The following is a 21,238-nucleotide window of genomic DNA, read 5'->3' as shown; positions in this document are numbered from 1 at the left end:
ATAATTGTTTGCAGAAATGATTTTAATAAACAGTTTTTATATATATGTCGGCGACGGATGGTCCCGATGGCGGTGGGCGCGTGGGGGTAGTACCTAGATGTATTACTTCACAGCCAAAATAGTAGGTATGCTACCAACGCATGAAATAAACATTCAGACTCGTTACCCATACTAGTGCCTACTATATTTTAGTACTAAATAATCAAAACGACCAATCACTATTCCAAAATTATTTGAATCAAAATAAAAAGATCACATGAAACCGTTCAAATCTTTATTTTACAAAAGTAAGCTTCTAATGGCACATAAGAAATCAAAATAACACTTGGAATAAAACACTTAGCTAAACGGTTAAACAACGTGAGAATCTATAAGCTTTCAGAATAATCCTTCAGGTGTAAGCCTTCAGGAACGTAGCGAATTAGGCACGAGCTTGGCTAACGTCCGATCTCTAGCGCGGTCCGATCAAGAAGAAGGAAGCCAGTTCCAGCGGCGGAGCCAACCGCTCCCGCCTCCAATTCAAGTTGGTAAACCTGCCTGACCAGTCTACCAACATAACGACAAAAATGCCTGCTCGTGCCTACGTTCACTCAAGATACCCCTCTTGACGTTCCAAAGCCTTCTACCTGTCATCTTAGTTCATCAATACGCCAATAGATGGTGGCGTTACTCTCTACGCAACTTTATGATTCCGTTACAAGCAAATAATATGTAGCCAAACATTGCTAATGGATTTTATACAGGCGTCTAACTATGAACTGTAATGCTGCAATACGTCTTTCTGGTGTCTCGCTCCGACACGGCCGTCCTGCGTTACACACGTCCTCGTGTGTGGGTGTATGCATTTGATACTGAAACAAAACATACAGCACAGTATCTCATCGCTCGGTCATTCCTGACCAACAAATTGGGTCTCACTCAAATTACTATTAAAATCAAACTTTGCTATCAATCAAACCAGAAAAAATAATTGTTCAAAATTACTTTAACAATCCTCAATTCTCTAGTCAAAAATAGTCCATCGAGCAACGACTAAATAAAAATAATCATCAGTAATCATCGCCGCTATCTAACGGGTACACTCCAATAATCATCGCCTCCACCTGGCGGATACTCTCAAATTTATGTGAAAACAGAACAATCCCAAACATCAAAAACACAAATCACATTCATTGCTCGACAGTATCACTACTATTGTCGTCAATATAAATTTACGGGGAAATAATCTGGCATTAAAAGAAAAGGTAATATATGATCTAAATTTTTGTAAGACATCTTAAAATAAATAACATTCTGAATTGATAGTTCCAATTTTACTCATATGAACACAGTACATAAACGGGAATTCATTTTTAACAAAACAACACCAGTCCTTCGGTGCATTGCCAGTCCTTCGGCAGATACCAGACCCTCGTCAGAAGTAACCATCTCAGCCGCGTAAGTGCTACTCCTCGCAAAGAGCATTCTGCACATAAAAAGCAGACCACGTGCACCTCTTACATGCTCCGGCACTTCTGATGCGGTCACTAAACAATACCCAGTCCATCGGGCATACTTTCAGTCCATCGAAAGCAACACAGTATTGCCCAGTCCATCGGGCGTGCCTTCAGTCCATCGAAAGCAAAACAGTAGTGCCCAGTCCATCGGGCGTAATTTCAGCCCTACGAAAGTACAAGCTTTCAGTCCGTCGAAAGCAAAACAATGTTAACAGTGAATTCCAAAAAAAAAGAAAATAAAAACAGGTCTTTAAATCATGTTACTCAGAACCATTGGTACTATCAGCGTCAACTGATCAATTGAAACTGAACATTACTGATCAAAATCACTAAAGATAGCTTTCTTCTTTAGCTTTAACAACAGAAACTCGCTCAAGACTTCTATGCAGAAGTAAAACATCTCAAAATAATCCCAACGAAATGGGAACTGCTCACCAGCTTAATAAAGTATGATGCACGCGACCAAGTCAAAGGTGGTGGTGGTGAGGTCCAACCCAAGCACGGAGGCTGATCCTTTCCGCTTGCCGTTGCCGTTGCTGCGGCAGATTGCGAGAGACACGATGTGGTTCAACATAGCTGGCTGTTACTGAAATCATCATTTGCACGGTATCAGGTTTATCATGTATGCAGGCTAAACTCAAAAGGTTTATGAAATGCAAGGTAGCAGACACAAAAAAACATGTTTCCAATGTATACGGGACTTCAAAAATCTCAGAATAAAATTTAAACTTCAATGAGTGTGTTTTATTTCATTCTATGAACAAACAAACACGTGTTCCAAAAATAAGTAACAAGGTAAAATGGGCCAATACGAAAAGTGACAGCATATTAGTTACGTTCGACTGTTATGCTTCGCCATTACACTCAAAATAAAATTCACTAATAAACAATTAGAACGAAACCTGTCCTTTTATTTCCAAATCTCCAGCACAGAAGATACTGCACAGCTGCTTCTGTGCCACGGGCGTAATGGTGTCTGCAAGTTCGCTCGGCTCTGGCTGCAGGACACTGTAACATTAATTTTCATATGCGTAGCTCATGTTTAGAATAAGAATAAGAATAAGAAACCATTTATTGCAACACAAAGAGCATACAGGTTACAAAACATAAGGATTGAAAAAATAAGAATAATTGTGCGGCAAAAGGAACGGGCTCAGCATACGCTGCGTCAGTCATTTCATTACAAATTGCCTGCGCAGCGCTGATTTTCATAGTATGCACGATTTGTGATCTATCACGGCATTACGAGCAATAATTTGTCGCAATTTTATTAATTACTAAACGTTACAGGGTAAAGATTACAAAATCCTATGCATTGGTAAATCAGCAGGATCAATATCTAACGGTGCATTGTATTTTCATGAAAAAAAAAAATATTTTTTGAGGGTAGATGCACAAGTGAGCGATGAAATAATATCACGTCGCGACAGCCAATATTTGATTTTAATTAACAATATGGATTTCACATCAAAATAACTTAAGATCACTTAGATTTCAACGGATTTTAAAAATTATTTGTATTTTCAAATCAATTATTGAGGGTAGATTCACAAGTGAGCGATGAAATAATATCACGTCGCGACAGCCAATATTTGATTTTAATTAACAATATGGATTTCATACCAAAATAACTTAAGATCACTTAGATTTAAATGGATTACAAAAATTAATTATAAAGAAACGTGGCGATACCAGACATGACGTCACGTCACGACCAGTCTGTTCGACAGCCCCAATTATAATTTACAATTTCACAATAATTCTCACCAAATAACAATGAATTACACTCACCATTCAATCAAGGTTAGACACGTAAGCTTACCATTACAAAGTGTCCAGATTATGGAATGTAGGTCACCAGAAATACACCACGCTCCCAGGTGGCTGTGTAAGCAATACATGAAACTACGCATCGATCCCACTTGCTGATGTCGGCGACGGATGGTCCCGATGGCGGTGGGCGCGTGGGGGTAGTACCTAGATGTATTACTTCACAGCCAAAATAGTAGGTATGCTACCAACGCATGAAATAAACATTCAGACTCGTTACCCATACTAGTGCCTACTATATTTTAGTACTAAATAATCAAAACGACCAATCACTATTCCAAAATTATTTGAATCAAAATAAAAAGATCACATGAAACCGTTCAAATCTTTATTTTACAAAAGTAAGCTTCTAATGGCACATAAGAAATCAAAATAACACTTGGAATAAAACACTTAGCTAAACGGTTAAACAACGTGAGAATCTATAAGCTTTCAGAATAATCCTTCAGGTGTAAGCCTTCAGGAACGTAGCGAATTAGGCACGAGCTTGGCTAACGTCCGATCTCTAGCGCGGTCCGATCAAGAAGAAGGAAGCCAGTTCCAGCGGCGGAGCCAACCGCTCCCGCCTCCAATTCAAGTTGGTAAACCTGCCTGACCAGTCTACCAACATAACGACAAAAATGCCTGCTCGTGCCTACGTTCACTCAAGATACCCCTCTTGACGTTCCAAAGCCTTCTACCTGTCATCTTAGTTCATCAATACGCCAATAGATGGTGGCGTTACTCTCTATGATTCCGTTACAAGCAAATAATATGTAGCCAAACATTGCTAATGGATTTTATACAGGCGTCTAACTATGAACTGTAATGCTGCAATACGTCTTTCTGGTGTCTCGCTCCGACATATACATGTCTTTTGCTTTTAACAACACTTCTTACCTTTCTATAAATAATAATGTATAGTAAAATATGTCACTGCACACTTTAGACCATTAGTCTATTTTCATTTTATCAGATCATCCATGTACCGGGATGGTTAAGTGCACTTGTACTCGTTGTTTCCACCAGTTTTATTTATCATTATAAATGGATCACATTGGCGTTTTCTGACCACCAGGCGATCACAGACACGTCTCAAATATTAAATAGGCTTCAAATAACGGTACTGAAGCTTAATAGCAGCGTTTTACCTTACAATAAAACGCTTATTAAGCGAAATACCTTATTTGAAGCCTATATTTTTAAATTCGCCTGTGGCTACAACACTCAGTTGCAATAAACCACATCACTTTTATTAAGGCCGTTGAGGATACTTTTGGCTTGCTGTTTTTTTCTCCCACCATGCAGGATGCAATGAGTAACATCTATAGTCTATACAGCCCAATATACTGGTACGTCTATGTATTATTTCACATTGGAAAATTGAATGATAATATTATAATGTAACCCTTTGGTAAGTGATATTATTGCAACTTCGTTTTATTTTTAATTATTTGAGATCCAATGAAGGCAAGCTCCGTGGCACCGAGCCACGGTCCCTGGTGGTCGATGGAGGGGATTAAAACTGGAAACTGAAGTTGAAGGTATGAGGGTAGGTGTCAGCCAATTGTGAATCGCAACGTCATCTGTCAACAGTATCGCTCTCTCAAATATTAAATAGGCTTCAAATAAGGTATTTCGCTTAATAAGCGTTTTATTGTAAGGTAAAACGCTGCTATTTTAGGAGTAATTAGGTCACGGTCCTTCGTTTTCTTAAATTCGAAAACTTTAACTGAATCAACTTGCTGAAATTCGGATTCGGAACTTCAAGTTTTATTTCAACAATTTTCACAGACCTCTTGGACTTTCTTAATTATTATAATAGTTTCATCACTTCGGCGATAAACAAGTATAGTAATAAATACATCCTGTATGATTTTAAAATTATTGATTAACGTAATTTATGGTCAATTTATTAAAAATTTCATGACTACCCATCAGTATAAGTTTAAAGGTACCTAATGAAATACTAATTAAAACACAGGCCTTCACGACAACAGTCTTTATCTAAAATCCAGCTAATTTAAATATCAACCAGCATAATAATATGACTCATATTAATGCAGGCCAGTGCATTGTATTATTTGCCACGCCAGTGTGCACACATAATGCCAGAATTTGCATAATAAAAGACACCCTATTGTACTTAGTACATTGTGATCTGTATAGGGACTGACTTGAACCTAGTCTAGAATTTAATATTGTATTCTGTGAATACTGAGCCCGTACCAAGAGTCACTGACAGTGTCAACTGACATTTATGTTATCGAGAACGTAATTTACTTTCTATACATCTCGTTTGCACTAATATGCGAGCGAGATGTATGGAAAGTAAATTACGTTCTCGACGGCGTTTATGTCAGTGCCAAACTGATGGTAGCGACTGTAGCGAGCCGTACTGGTTACTTACTTATGTGCGAAGTGTGAGGGAAAATACAATTAAGCGAGTGCAACGGCGCCACAGTCACAAATCACTGTAAAATAAAAAAAAAATAAAAAAATCCCGTACGCAAAAAATAATTATTAAAAACAACCAAAAAAAGTAGAAAATATAACATTTAAAGATTTTTTGTTGAGATTTAAAGTCGCGGCCCGTATCGCTAAGTAACAAACTTTAAAGATCCAATTCTGAACTTTTAATTTAACAGTTACGGTAGGTATTTAATCTATAAATAATGTACTGGTGTCATATAATTTCACTGTGTCTAAGGCTATATATTTTATACTACTCTTTGGGGTAAGGTCTGAATAATTCCACCCTGACCTTCAACTTGACTCAAGGAGGGGGGTAGTGTAATAATATAATCTTTTTTGTATGAATGTCGGTCTGTAGCGCTATTGGCCACGGGTAACAACTGCGTTCCCCCTGGCGGGTACTGACTACATTACCTACCTACCTATTTGGATAGTTGATCCAAAGAATATAATAAGATATAGTTAACCTTCTTTAAAGATGTCATGGAGTCATGGAGCCGATTCAGATATATAAATTTGTTATGGTCTTGAACTGGTTTTGATACGACTTTGAAGATCTCATGCTGATTGATGCATCATGCGAAATGAAGTGAAGATCGTGCAAGAGATGCGCGTGAATCACTGAGACGATCGTCAAGGTCATTCAAAATCACAAATAGCTAAATTAAAATTGCAAAATTTTAGGTTCATGATTCATGAAAGTTTATATTGTTGTCACGACTTAGGTGGTCGTCATCGTAATGTTTAGTTCCTCTATCATGCACTTAGCAAGTCCGTGTTATGGGTTCTGACTTTTTTATAATAGTCTTCATTGTTGATAAAAAGGCTTTTACTTAATTATTGACATATTTGGGCGTTTTTTTTTGTTGTCCCCTACACTTTTTTTTCAAATTTGGGATTTTTTATGTTATTTCAGTAGAAATGAAATTAAAAAGTAGAAAGTATATTAGAAATTTGAAAAAAAAAGTGTAGAGGACAACAAAAAAAAAACGCCCATTTTATTCGAAAAGAAATCGGTGATTTAAAACTAATTATTTCTTTTTAAATTCCCGCTATTTTCAATACTTCATGTTCATATCCACTTCTTTCTGAGTAGCAAGCTATTGTCTATGATTGCACTAGCTGTTGCCCGCGACTTCGTACGCGTGGATTTGTATATTGGTGGTTATATATTCTACATTAGCTTAGAACATTATGCAGCAAAAGATAGCAGTAGGGACGGTTAATCATTTGTTAAGTATTATACAACTTAATTATTAGATTTGTCTTTCACAACCTGGCTACGAAGTTTCAAGCCCCAAACTGAATAAAATTGTTCTCGATAATAAGTAATCCCTCTCAACCCCCAGAAGATTTTCAAGTCCACTATTTAATAAAACCTACTACGTAACTACCTATTTACGAAGCTTGAAGTTCCTAGCTTAAAATAAAATTTAAACAATCTTTCAACCCCTTTTTAACTTTAACCCTTAAAGGGACGAATTTAAAAACAAACGCTGAAATTACTTTTCTTAAGTTCTAATAATATGGCTTTATACAAAGATTCAAGTCCCGCACTCTCAAAAATATTTGATCTGCATACAAACTTTCAACCCCTTTTTCACCACCTTGGGGGATGAATTTTTAAAAATGCTGTAATTATTTTTCTTGAATTCTAATAATAAGACTTTATACAAAGATTCAAGTCCCGCACTCTTAAAAACATTTGATCTCCATACAAACTTTCAACCCCTTTTTCACCACCTTGAGGGATGAATTTTTAAAAACGCTGAAATTATTTTTCTTGAGTTCTAATAATATGGCTTTATACAAAGATTCAAGTCCCGCACTTTTAAAAATATTTGATCTCCATACAAACTTTCAACCCCTTTTTAACCACCTTAGGGGATGAATTTTTAAAAACGCTGAAATTATTTTTCTTGAGTTCTAATAATACGGCTTTATACAAAGATTCAAGTCCCGCACGTTCAAAAATATTTGATCTCCATACAAACTTTCAACCCCTTTTTCACCACCTTGGTGGGTGAATTTTTAAAAACGCTGAAATTATTTTTCTTGAGTTCTAATAATACGGCTTTATACAAAGATTCAAGTTCCGCACTTTCAAAAATATTTGATCTCCATACAAACTTTCAACCCCTTTTTAACCACCTTAGGGGATGAATTTTTAAAAACGCTGAAATTATTTTTCTTGAGTTCTAATAATACGGCTTTATACAAAGATTCAAGTCCCACACTCACAAAAATATTTGATCTCCATACAAACATTCAACCCCTTTTTCACCACCTTGGGGGATGAATTTTCGAAAACGCTGAAATAAGTTTTCTTATTTTTTTATATAATATATTTTCACAAAGTTTCAAATTCCTAGCTTAAAATAAATCTTGAACCCCATATACAACCTTTCATCCCCTTTTTAACCCTTTTAAGGGATTAATTTTTAAAAACGCTGAAATTACTTTTCTTGAGTTTTAATAGTATGGCTTTATACAAAGACTCAAGTCCCGCACCCTCAATAATATTTGATCTCCGTACAAACTTTCAACCCCTTTTTCACCACCTCGGGGGATGAATTTTTAAAAACGCTGAAATTAGTTTTCTTGTTTTTTAATTTAATACCTTTTCGCAAAGTTTCAAGGTCCTAGCTTAAAATAAAATTTGCACCCCAAGACAAAGTTTCATCCCCTTTTTTACCCCCTTAGGGGTTGAATTTCCTAAAACGTCGCAATTACTTTGTTTTGTAATCGGCTATTATGCCTTTCTAAGAAGTTTCAACGCATTTGTAATGGATTCAAACTTTCAACCCCTTTTTAACCCTGTTAGGGGATGAATTTTTAAAAACGCTGAAATTACTTTTCCTGTCTTATAATAATATACCCATATACAAAGTTTCAAGTCCCACACTCACAAAAATATTTGATCTCCATACAAACTTTCAACCCCTTTTTCACCATCTTGGGGGATGAATTTTCGAAAACGCTGAAATTAGTTTTCTTGTTTTTTAATATAATACATTTCCACAAAGTTTCAAATTCCTAGCTTAAACTAAAACTTGAACCCCATACAACCTTTCATCCCCTTTTTAACCCCCTTAGGGGTTGAATTTTTCAAAATCGCTTCTTATCTCTTGTACACTTTACAAATGCAACCTCGTGTCCAAATTTCAACTTTCTAGCTTTTGTAGTTTCGGCTCTGCGTTGATGAATCAGTCAGTCAGTCAGTCAGTCAGTCAGTCAGGACACTTGCATTTATATATATAGATAATAGAGGACTGCTTTCATTGAACAAATAAACATAAGTAGAGTATATACTTATTTTGTCACATTGTGAAACCTCGCATGCACGGAGTATATTGAGTATAAATAATCAAATGTTAGGTACTTAATTCGTTTAATTATGTTTACCATCCATTTGTTATCAATTTCTCGATTAACCGCAAGTAATTGTTTACTTACTTAGTAACATAATCTGTCTTCTGTGTTCAGATTATACGCTCAAGTTTAAGTCATTTTGTCCATTTGTTTGTAGGTATGTTTAACTAAAAATATAAACATCCTTGAATGCAGATCACGAATTTTAAAATAGTTGATCGGTTTATACAAGTTCTTAAATAAGCTGGTAGAGTTAGACCAAGAAAAGGATTTTGATAACATACGCAGTGCAAGTGTTATTTATACGTCATAGTAGTTTGACGTTTAAAATAACACTTGCACTGCGTGTGCTATCAAAGTCGTTACAGATTTTTCTTGGTCTGGCTCTAGACTTCTTAATATTATGAATTTATCTAAATCAAATGTTCAGACAGTTACACAGTGGAGTGACGTTACTAAACTGTTTATACTATTATTTTAACTGTGCCATACTTTATTAACAAGCAGCAGTTTACTATCTTCCTCAATAACTCGCCTATTACTAAATAAATGCAAAAACCTTTTAAATCAACCTTGTATCGAGGAAAACTGCAGCGCAAGACTATGGTCCATTAATCTCCCAGACCGGTCCACCGACCAGCAAATAAGACCCCCTTGTCTCTCGATTGTCCTATCCTTAGCACCTATCATACAAGAAATTGGCAGTTGAATTTGAAATCAATTGTGTCGCAAATATGGTCCAAATTGATTTGGTCTGAAATCGAATTAAACAAAAGAAATGCAACTCTGTTCCAATTTAAAAAGGGTTAAGTGACATTGAAGTTATTGTACTATGGATAGAACTGGGCTTTAGTAGGCTACAGACTGGTATAATTAAATAAGGCAAGAGGGGTCTTGGTATAATGGTAGTAGTTAACGCGTAGGGAGGAGTGTTTGTGTGGATTCAACCACTCAGTCTTGTTGAGATCTCAGAGAGGTGAGTCGTATTTATTTTTTAAATCTTAATATTTTGTTTTGATGTTTTTTTATTTAAGAACAATTCATAATCTATTATTCGTTTATTTAGATTGCTTACCGGCTGATATTGAATTAATTAGGATAAAAGTACGATTAGTTTATTTTTAATAATACCTACAATAGAATAATGTTCAAAAATCTAGAAGATTCTGTTCAAATCGTGTAATTTACATATTGACAACTTGTGAAGGGGTGTAATGCATACAAAAGTGCATCAAACTACACCCAAGGACAATGAAAACAGGTTGCTTTGTTGTTAATTTTGTTGCTCATGTATATGACGTAGGTATTTTTTTGTTTTGCTTTTGTTATTTACTGCACATATATTTGAAAATATTTATCCTTATTTACATTTACCACGTTCTATTTTTATATACTTACGGATTAATCATGCTCATAACTCTCATAAGTAATATTTCTTCAACAGGTTAAGTCTTTTCTTTATTTTGTATAATTTTCTATTAAAAGTAGTTTCCCGTGGGATACGACTTCAAATCTCATCAGCTTAAAGATTTCTTCTAAGTCTTGTATTTTCCCACGTCCTAACAATGGATGGTCATCAAAAACCGATTTTGTTTATATCACAAATTAGTTACTTATATTGTGTTTTGTGTTTGTGGTGGCTTCCGTTTCTCACATCTTTGTCTTTTACGATATTCATATGTTTTTTGAGTCGTCATTCATCAGCCTCAGTACTTATCCAGTTAATTTTAGATATACAGGCATTATTTTGAGGCCAAGTTTCGAGTTTATTAGTCTACTCTGTGGATCGGGAACTGTACATACAATTTTTGAAGTGAAAACTCCTTTAGCGGTGCTGTGCACTTTTTGTAATGGGGAAAAAAATGTTTAACTCGCAACAGGTGTCACGTGACCGTAAGACGGACACGTGACCTGATCGAAAACTGTTACTTCAATATCATTGAGTTTTTCTTTATTGATTTAAATGCCATCTAGTGAGTTTCGATCTAACTGGTATTAATATAACTAGAGTACTAACAGTGATGTGCTTAGGGGTTTCAAGTAATGCGACGAAATAACGCTAGATGGCGTTATCTCAATTATACATACTGCTGCAGACATTTTACAAAGTGATTGAGTGTTCACTTCTGCCGGCACTCCCTGAGTGCAACCCGTTGTTGTTTTTATTGAATATATTATATATTTTCGCATAGTTAAAATCGACGTGAAGTAAGAGTGTAAATTAGAAATTACAACATTGACACTCCCGCTCAAGTCTCAACATTTCTTCTTTCTTTCTTTTTTATAAATATCTAGCACAAAGATAACTAAGTTTTACGAGGACGGAAAAACGTGCAGAATGGAGTCACGGTTATGTTTAGAGAATTCGATCCATAAAATATCTAATGTTGTTCCCATCCATCGGACAGAAATACCTATAGAACCAATAAATAATCGAACGAGCGAGCGAAGCGAAGCGAAGCGAAGCGAAGCGAAGCGAAGCGAAGTTCTTACATTCGACTTTGAACACGCGGCTGGCTAGCGGCACGTCTCGGCATTTCGATGTTTTTAAGCTGAACTGTCAGAAGATAGTTTGATACTCAATAACTTAAGTAAATTTGTTCTAATTTAAATGAAATTGGGTAAACGTGTAGTCGAGGGCATTATATTTTAGTCATTAAATTATGAGCAGGCTCGATCAAGAGGTTATTGAGCTAGAAGAGCTTAGAAGGCAAAAAAGCTGTTTGTGAGAGGTCTTGCTATTCTGGTCATTTTTTTGCAAGAAACATGGTCGAGTTTAGTATCAAATGAAAGTGCTCGACTTACACTTTTATAATATCGTTTTTAAATTTACCATTTTGAAATAATTAGCAAGATAGAAATAAAATAGAATAAACATAATAAAGTCCGTCAACCAAATCTTGTCAGTAGTAAAAGGCGGCAAATTTGAAAAATCGCGGGTTAGCAACACTGTGTTCGAATAATTCCAAAATGCGTGTCATCTGTGTTTTATCTGTGGAATGTGGATCGTGAACGACAGCCGTCACCTTATTTGTTTTCATTTGGTTTTCATTCTGAATCGTTTCTGTTTCAAGAGATATTTCTGCTGTCACCATTAAATACCAATACATTAAATAAGAATAAGCAAAGCTAAGGGACCTACAATGTACAATCATGCTCGTTGAAGGTAAACATTACTAAAAATTGAGGTTATGACAAGTACATACTGGAAGAACTCTTTCGAACTTTTAAGATTATGTTCAGTTTTTTGTTTTAGGGTTAAAAGGCATAAATAAAATTAAAACGTATGCCTAAATCTATCCAACAAGACCATAATATGTGTCCTGGAAACCGTCCATAGGCCCACATGTCTAATATTTTCAGCAATCAGTTGTGACTATTTGCAAAGATGCAATAGAATACTACAGAGTATTATGCTTGGTTGAAGTGACCCGGTAACAATGGTAACTTCATTATATTTTTTCAATTTATAACCTGAATTATAGTGTAAGCTAAAGTGACCCTTATCTTATTTAACTTTAAATTAAATAAACGCCCAAATATCAGTTGTTTTATTTTTAATATGTAATCCTATTGTACAATATATACCAATCAAAAAATTACACAGGTATGTCATATTCATCGAGAATAGTACACTAATTTACATTAACTAGTGGCATATTATATTGTAAATAACAAATATATGCACTATCTAATTATCTGCATTTTGATATGATTTTATTTTAGTAAACTTAGAAGACATAGATAGGGAACAAAGAGAATATAAGCACTACGAAAGGGAGTTGTTTTTGATATCTTCAAATTTGTTCATCATTTTGATTAACATTGTTTTAACATCGCTTTTAAATTGTCCGTCCGTTTCAAATTTTTTCAATAAACCGCGAGTGACAATTTGAATTGACGTACGCAGGGCGCGCTCAGCGGAAAAAAAAATCTTTTGGTTCGATGTACATTGCTTCTTTTCTTAGCGCAATACTGCTCTTTGAGTGTTGCCCTACTTTAGTTTGCTTTACATTGCTACTGACAAGATTTGGTTGACGGACTATATATGTATTTGACATTTGACAGGAAATATTTCGGCTTAGCACAGATACAGTTTATTTTAATCTCTATGGTGGTGACTTAAATCCAGGGGAGGGACAGCCGTATACGAAGCCCTTTATTCGGAAAAATAGCGCCATCTATATTGCTTGACGCTAAACTTGTAAATGGCGCTTCAAAATTGATGTAAAAAAGCAAATCTTGTCAGTAGAAAAAAGGCGCGAAACTCAAATTTTCTAGAGTCAGACCAAGAAAAGTCTGCAGCGGATTTGATAGCCCACGCAGTGCAAGTGTTATTTTAAACGTCAAACTTCTATGAAATTATGACGTATACATAACACTTGCACTGCGTGGGCTATCAAATCCGCTGCAGACTTTTATTGGTCCGACTCTATGAGACCATATCCCTTCGCGCCTACATTTTTTCTACTGACAAGATCTGCTTGGCCAACTATATTATACATACTACTCTTTGCTTAAATCAATCAGTTAAGGGCTCCACAGACCTTGCAATAAATCCACGCGATCTTTGATCCATTGCCGCCTATAGAGCGACATAAAATAGTAGAAATTAAATAAAATGGAACTCAAAAATGTCCATACACATGGCAACAATTTATTGTTGCCATGTGTAAGCATTTTACGTCAAAAATGTGACAGTTACGTAGAAAGTGGCGCCCTCATTTATTTTCTATTATTTTATGTCGCACTATACGAGTACCTAAGTAGGTGCAACAAAGTCAATCGCTATATAATTTTTGGTTACCCGCGAGTTCTCAGTTCGGGGCGAACTACTAGTACATATCTCGTTTCGAACATCGTTGAGAGCTGAGACAAAATATGGTCACGAGTTATCAATTGAGATCTACCTTGTTACGCAGAACCAAACCTGTTTGAAGTACTTACCTATTTCTAAGTTCACCTACTCGTATTAAATGTCTTAAGATTGAATGTACCTAGTAAGTACCTACATCTAGTAATTTAGAGCTGAAACAACATAAGATTCGAAACATTGAATGATGAATGCTGCCGCAATTTGTGTAAATTTTGTAGAGAAGATTAAAAATATTAGGATATTATTATGTTTCGTAAGCTTTATGAACTGCCAGCCTATTATGGATAGCTTTATCCATCTTTATCCACGTGATAAAATAACTGTCACTGTTTAACACCGTGGGAAAGAAAGTGACGGACACCGTTTTATCACGCTGTCACGTAGACAAGAACGACCATCATATCCGTACTGATCTGTAAAGACATTTCACTATTGTTTTCTTTTGGACTGATCAGGTTGTAAATTCAAGAGTTTGGTGAAATTTTCAATTCCGTAGAGGACCTATCTACTTATGTTCAACTTCGTTATCTAAGTCAGTTAAACCGAGTTAAAAATTATTCAGTGCAATTCTGCCCTCCTAAGGTAAAAGGCCGTATTTTCAAAGAACACTATATGAAAATACGGCCTTTTACTTTAGGAGGGCAGAATTGGTGTAGGTATGCTCGACACGCCGCCAGGCCAGCAGCATTGAGGATAAATGCTGTAGCTTTTTATACAAAGTGTAAACAGGGAGAGAAAGGAAAAATGTACCTTACCTGAAGTCCCACGGTCTACTATGAGTGAATTGAGTGACCCTTCTAGCATTTAAGTCTTGACGACCGGTCTGGCCTAGTGGGTAGTGACTCTGCCTGTGAAGCCGATGGTCCTGGGTTTAAATCCCAGTCAGGGAATTTATTTGTGTGATGAGCACAGATATTTGTTCCTGAGTCTTGGGTATTTTCTATGTATTTATGTATTTGTATATTATATATAATTATTATATCGTTGTCTGAGTACCCACAACACAAGCTTTCTTGAGCTTACTGTGGGACTTAGTCAATCTGTGTAAGAATGTTCTATAATATTTATTTACTGTCTTCTAGAAGCAGCCATGAAGCACATCGTACTGTTGGCAGCCTGCGTCGCCATGGCGGCGGGACACCACGGGCACGTAAGTGTGATAATTATACGGTGTTCGTCAATCGATACCACGGCCGTTTTGATGCACCACTTATTGATGCAAATGCGAAAGGAAATTAACTAGGTATCCGAAGTTTGAAGTTCTTTGTTGAATAACTTTCTTGTTCTAAATTACCAGAACTGCTTAACGGGATAATGGGGTTGGCAACTGTCAAAGCTTTGCACAGATAGCGCCAGCATAGGTTTAACCATTCTCTAGTTATGTTTATGCCCTATGGGATTTGGTTTAAAGGGATAAAATTCCAAAAAAAGAATCAATAATTTGACACATAATAGGGATTGACAGGTAAAAACTATGCAGACGCCATCTGTAAAATACTTCGACCGGAGATATTTTGATATTAGGTATATGTATTAGGTACTTACTTGACATTTTCTTCGTTTACGCTGAGTGCAATGAAAACATTATATTTGTAAAATAATCGACGCATTTCTCCTGGACTCTTAAAGCTTGATTGCAGTTATAATGGGAACTCTTCATTTTACCAACAAAAACGTAAAATTCACATCAACCTTAGTTTTCACTTTTTAATTCTTGTTATTGTGTCTCAGTAATTCTAGTAATTCTAACAGGTCCCCGAGCTCCGTGCCATTGCCCGCGTGGGCGACCCGAACAACCCAGCCAACATCCAGGGCAACGTGACCTTCACCCAACTTCACGACGGCAAAGTCCGTATCGAGGGAACTATCCTTGGTCTGCCTCATGGACAGTACGGGTTCCACGTCCATGAGAAGGGAGATCTGACTGGAGGATGCTTGAGCACCGGTGGACATTTCAACCCGGAGCATGTATGTTCTTGTCTATCTTTACTTACTCGTAGCTTTGGTTCTCCATGCCATCATTCTGAGAGGGGACCCAACAACTAGCATCCAGAACGTAGGGGGTTGAGACAAGTTTTATATTCACAAGAAAGGAAATTTGATTGGACACTCTTTGAACACTGAAAGTCACTGCAAGTACCAACATCGAATACATAGCTTACGTACTATATTCATCAGAAAATGAGTTACAGAATTGTAGAGTTCCTCTCCATCATTAAGAGTCCCCTCATCTTCGAAAAAAAGTCCTTATAGTTCCCTATCAATAAGGAACAAGAACTGGTGAGTAGACAATTGTAAATGGAAATCAAAATTGGGAGAACTTTTAGATTATTTAAAGTTTTGAAAAAATATCCCCCGTTCAAATGCCGAGCTCTATTCTGTAGGCTTACCACAGGAGCGCCGCGACAGTATCTTGCCCGCGAGATAGGCTACCCATCTTTTTAACTTAGATGTACGTTTTATTAAGTAGAGATGTACGGGACCGGGTAGTCTATTTTCGCGGCGAGATACAGTTGCGGCACTCCTGTTCTAAGCCAGCTGTTTACAAAACCATCCCCCAACCCTTCCAGAAACAACACGGGCACCCCAACGACGAAGAACGCCACGTCGGCGACCTCGGCAACGTAGAGTTCGACGACACCCGCATCGGCCGCATCGACTTCACCGACTCCCTGATCTCTCTGGTTGGCGAGCACGGCATCCTTGGCCGCGCCGTGGTCTTGCACGAGAGAGCTGATGACTTCGGCCGCTCTGACCATCCCGACTCGAGGAAGACTGGGAACGCTGGCGGTCGAGTCGCTTGCGGCGTCATCGGCATTCTGTAGGCGTTTTTCTCTTTTTTTGCATTTTCTTACTGGCCAGTATGACGTTCCATGTTTAAAAGTGTTATAATGTTTTGTACTGGCCATTGTGAAAATTGGTATTCTAATTTGGTCTTCGATTGCTTTCTTTCATGTCAGAATGGAGATCAATAAAATTGATATAATATGAAGGAAACATTTTTAAAGTGTAATGTTCCTTATTGGTTAGGAAGAAGATTGAAGGACATTCTGCTTTCAAATCTCGATATATTTTTCCGCTCTCTAAAACCAATTTCTAGGTAACTCCTATTGGTTTTAAAAATAGATATTACGTAACGTAACTTATTAGTTTATCACCAGGTGGTAACAAAATACTTTGTGAAAAAGATTAAGCTTGTTTACAATGGGCAGCCGTTGCAATAGTTCAAATATCTGGAAAGACTGGTTTGGCCGAACGCAATATTAAATAAAGAACGATCTGAACTGGTTTGTTTCTCAATGTACTTGCAGTAGGTTCGGTTGACGATTTTTGTATTTAAGTGAATAAAGATAAATGTATAATGGTGTGTTTCTTTTGTATCAGTTGATGTAGAATATTTTGAAGATAGTAAAAATAAAAGCTTCAGGCTCAAAAACAGGAAATAACGAATTGTCCAAATGAAAAGAACATAGTCTGACGTGATGAAAAGTAGGCATTCCTTAATAGTTTTAATACCTAAGAGAAATTATGCATCTCTCACAAAGGTAGGTACAGATTTTGAAATAACAATCCTTACATACAGCCTGATAGAGAATAGGTACATGGTCCCAAAAAAAATTAGCTATAAAAATTGACACTTACATATGTATGTATGTTATGTTACCTACCTCTGCCAGAAAGAATAGAAAAATCAATGACTACTTTGAACGTAGCTCCTTAACCCGCTTTTGAGGTACCTAGCCGAGTAATAAGTTGACATTGTCACTGTAAAGTCATGCAGTCACGACAAAAACCTATGCTCATATCTGATGCAATCATTCAAGTCTCCAAGGTGAACAGTACACAATCACGATTCACGCATTACGAGACCCTTTACATACAACTTCTCATAGATGCACTTCGTACAACCTAAATCACACTTAGTTACAATAGCGGTACAGTATAAATTTGATTCGCCGTCTCGAAGCTTGTAAGTAGCCAATAATTTTGTTCTTTGATCAAATTTAGAATTTGTATAGTTGTGATAGAGTATAAAATTGGCTGATCGGGTGTAAAGCTTATGTACATCTAGACATGAATAGGTAGGTACTGGCTGTTTTTGCACTCGGAAAAAAAGTAAATCCATTACCACGTTGGCAGGATCTTGAGTCATGGTAGTTTAAGTATAAAAACAACATACAATCGGTGATTGTATGGGTGAGACATAACGTAATCGTAGGTACTTCCCCACCAAACATAACAACCATACTGCATTGGACATGGACACTTATTCAATTGTATACCTATCTTGTTCTCGCATGATAAAGTACTTAATATACTTTTCATTTCTCATGCTCCGAAAGTGGGTCATTGTTGTTCTATGAAGTGTGCAGGAAGTGATACGTTTCTGCTTTAGAGCATTTTACTTTCCAAGTAATATGAACGATGCGGTTTTGTTATTCTATGTTAAATAGCTACAGATAAAAGGTCAAATGTTAACACACCCGAGCTGATTTTGCAGAAACTATGTTCATTCGGCATTTCTCTTATTTTGCACGAGGTAACAATTACAACAAAGTAGACAATGATAAGATAAGTTAATAACAACTGTTCTTAGTAATCTTACCTCGCTGTTTCGCCAGTCTAAACGTTTTAATTAACGGACTCCGTTGATGATGATTAAAACTTTAGTTAAATTCTGAGCAATAATCGGTTACAATAAATTACGATGGTGGTAATAGTCATGAGTCATGCATGACGGATAGTACTTATTAAATAAGTTTTTGGCAAATAAATCATCACAATCATTAATCTTCTATCGCAAACTGTACTTTTCTTTCCACAGGTTTTTTTTATAATGGAGTTGGCAACTGTCAAAGGTTTGCATAGATGGCGCCATCATAGCTTGCCCCTTTTTCTATGAGATTTGGCTTAAAGGGCTGGCATCCATGGCATTAAAAAAACAAAAATTTGACACAATTCTAGGGATTGACAGGGCAAGCTATGATGGCGCCATCTGCCAAATACTTCGACCGGCCAACCTCATTTTAAAAACCCCAAAATGCAATTAGGTTGCGTTGTTTGATCACAGAGTTTCTATGGCCACCTCTCCATCATCAGATCAGCTCGATGGTACCATAATATTGTATTGTCACTCGACTTACATATGTAATAGGTACATGTATGCAAATTTTCAGCTTCATCGTAAATCGGGAAGTGGGTCAAATTTAACTTGCAAGATTTGACCCATACATACATACATTGCAAATTGATAAAAATCGCCTGTAAAAACAGTTCTAATATTACTTATTTTTTATGTTTCCAGGGATCCCGTCGATGGGTGGAGCAACACAGCCTCCATAGCCACCATCGCACCATCAATGTTCCTTCTCTCGTCTTTACTGGTCTTGCTCCGTTAATGTGTAAATACTTAGGGCCAGTTTCCGCACTTGACAGCCTGATCAACGTCACCCGGCGCGCCGCGGCGGTTTACTATGAAATTTTCCATACAATAAAATTTAGCGAACTGTTTAACGAAGACATGTTTGTCATCGTTTGATGCAACCGATCCTTAATCATTTAGAGTTGGACAACGCTGTTTTCATGCCTAGGTACAGTCAGCAGCAGAAGTGCAGAAGTTGCAAACGGGCCGGCGGGCGGTTAAGAGAATAAAAGCTTGTCGAGGTAATTTTGAACACCTCGCCCGCTTAGCAACTTCTGCTGCTGACTGTACCTACGTCAAATATGGAGATTATAGCTGCTAAAAGTTTGTGAAAAGTTAGCGTAGTCAGAGTCTTCGCTTCATTGATATTCAGAACTAGATCTAGATACAGTAAATTGATATGTTATTTACTGTAATTATTGTAATTATTGTGTCCTGGACATTATTTTAATATCTAAGGTACCCTAATAGTGCTACGATTAGTACAAAATATTTTATTGCCGTAAAATGGGGTGAGTAGGGTCAAAACTGAAATTCAAACCTCGATAACATTTTATTTTTACATATGAAAACTGAATGGTGTATATAATAAGTGTTCCGGACGTTTGTATTTTAGTTTTTATTTTATTTTGGGTAGGTAGTTCCATTTCATAACTTTGACGATAAAGAGGAAAACCCACCTCACCCCGTAGTGCCTCGTATTTGGGGTGAGAGGGGTTTTCATACAAAGGTGATTTTGGAAGATTGTTGGACCGTTTTTTTTATTATGCGTATTACTATAGCTCCATTTTAAATTGGAATACATTATTTTTGTAGCAGTAGCCTTAAAATCCCTTCTCACCCTCTTCTCAAACCTTCTCTCCCCATTCATAACCCACCTCTCCCCGCGAAACCTACTCACCCCGTTTTACGGTATATAATTTTAAAGGCATCTAAAGTAATGAATTAAAGTATTTTAAATCGAAATATCTAAAGATAGGCTCAAAGTCACCTTTAAACAGAAATAAATATAGTTAATACACACTTATTGAACTAAAGTGCATTTAATTATAATAAATACAACTTACAAACTCTATTTATGTTCCTGCGACGCAAAGAAAAAATTAATTAAATATACTTAATTTAAATGTTTATACCAGTTATCAATAAGGATCCTTATGAAGATAATGTAGGCAATAACAGTGTGTTAAATGTCATATTATATCATATCACTGATCATATCATACAGTATTATGACCGTGTAATTGAGTGCTTTTTTGTTAAATCTTTTTTAATTTGTATTTGTTAGTCTCATCAGCAGTAACTTATTATCACACGTTTTTAATGTTTTGTTTGCTTTTACACCTGTACTTAACCCGTAAGTTGTCTGTGCTTTAAAATAAGTAAGTTCTGACTAGTTATTTAAAGTAATATACATGCATATGTAAGTATTTATTTTTGCAAATAACTGTACAGATTTTTTTATATTAATAAAGTGTGTTATTTCCACGTGTAACTGCATTATTATTTGTTCTTAAATTATGATATGTAGTCTAATTAATCATACTATACCTACAGTATAAAATATGTATGTATATGGCGTCTTTCCCGGTGACATTAGGTATAAAAATTAACGACAAACGCTGCATTGTTCCTGCCGTTTCTTTCCGCTATCGTTCTAGGCACCACATAATTGCCTTTATGGGTTCAACTAGAAAATTAGACTTGGAAGTCTATTTACATTATGTAACTTTATGATGTCCATTGCCTACTTGAAAAATAAACTTGAATAAAAATATCTTTATAAAG

At 36.2% G+C, this 21,238-nt stretch overlaps 1 protein-coding gene across 1 annotated transcript in view; it reads left to right on the top strand.

Moving 5' to 3' along the window:
- The first annotated feature begins 10,043 nt into the window (after window positions 1-10,043).
- The window catches only part of LOC134649001 (superoxide dismutase [Cu-Zn]-like), a 62,804-nt gene continuing 51,609 nt past the window's right edge, over window positions 10,044-21,238 (top strand). The window contains exons 1-5 of the mRNA XM_063503690.1: window positions 10,044-10,128; window positions 15,111-15,178; window positions 15,781-15,996; window positions 16,599-16,849; window positions 19,334-19,428. Coding sequence (XP_063359760.1) covers window positions 15,119-15,178; window positions 15,781-15,996; window positions 16,599-16,849; window positions 19,334-19,427 — 621 coding nt within the window. The 5' untranslated portion in view covers window positions 10,044-10,128; window positions 15,111-15,118 and the 3' untranslated portion in view covers window position 19,428. The remainder of the gene's footprint in view (window positions 10,129-15,110; window positions 15,179-15,780; window positions 15,997-16,598; window positions 16,850-19,333; window positions 19,429-21,238) is intronic.

The sequence above is a fragment of the Cydia amplana genome, chromosome 6 (genome assembly GCF_948474715.1).
Source record: "Cydia amplana chromosome 6, ilCydAmpl1.1, whole genome shotgun sequence".
In the NCBI taxonomy this organism is placed as follows: Eukaryota; Metazoa; Arthropoda; class Insecta; order Lepidoptera; family Tortricidae; genus Cydia; species Cydia amplana.
This window is presented reverse-complemented; position numbering and strand designations above follow the sequence as displayed.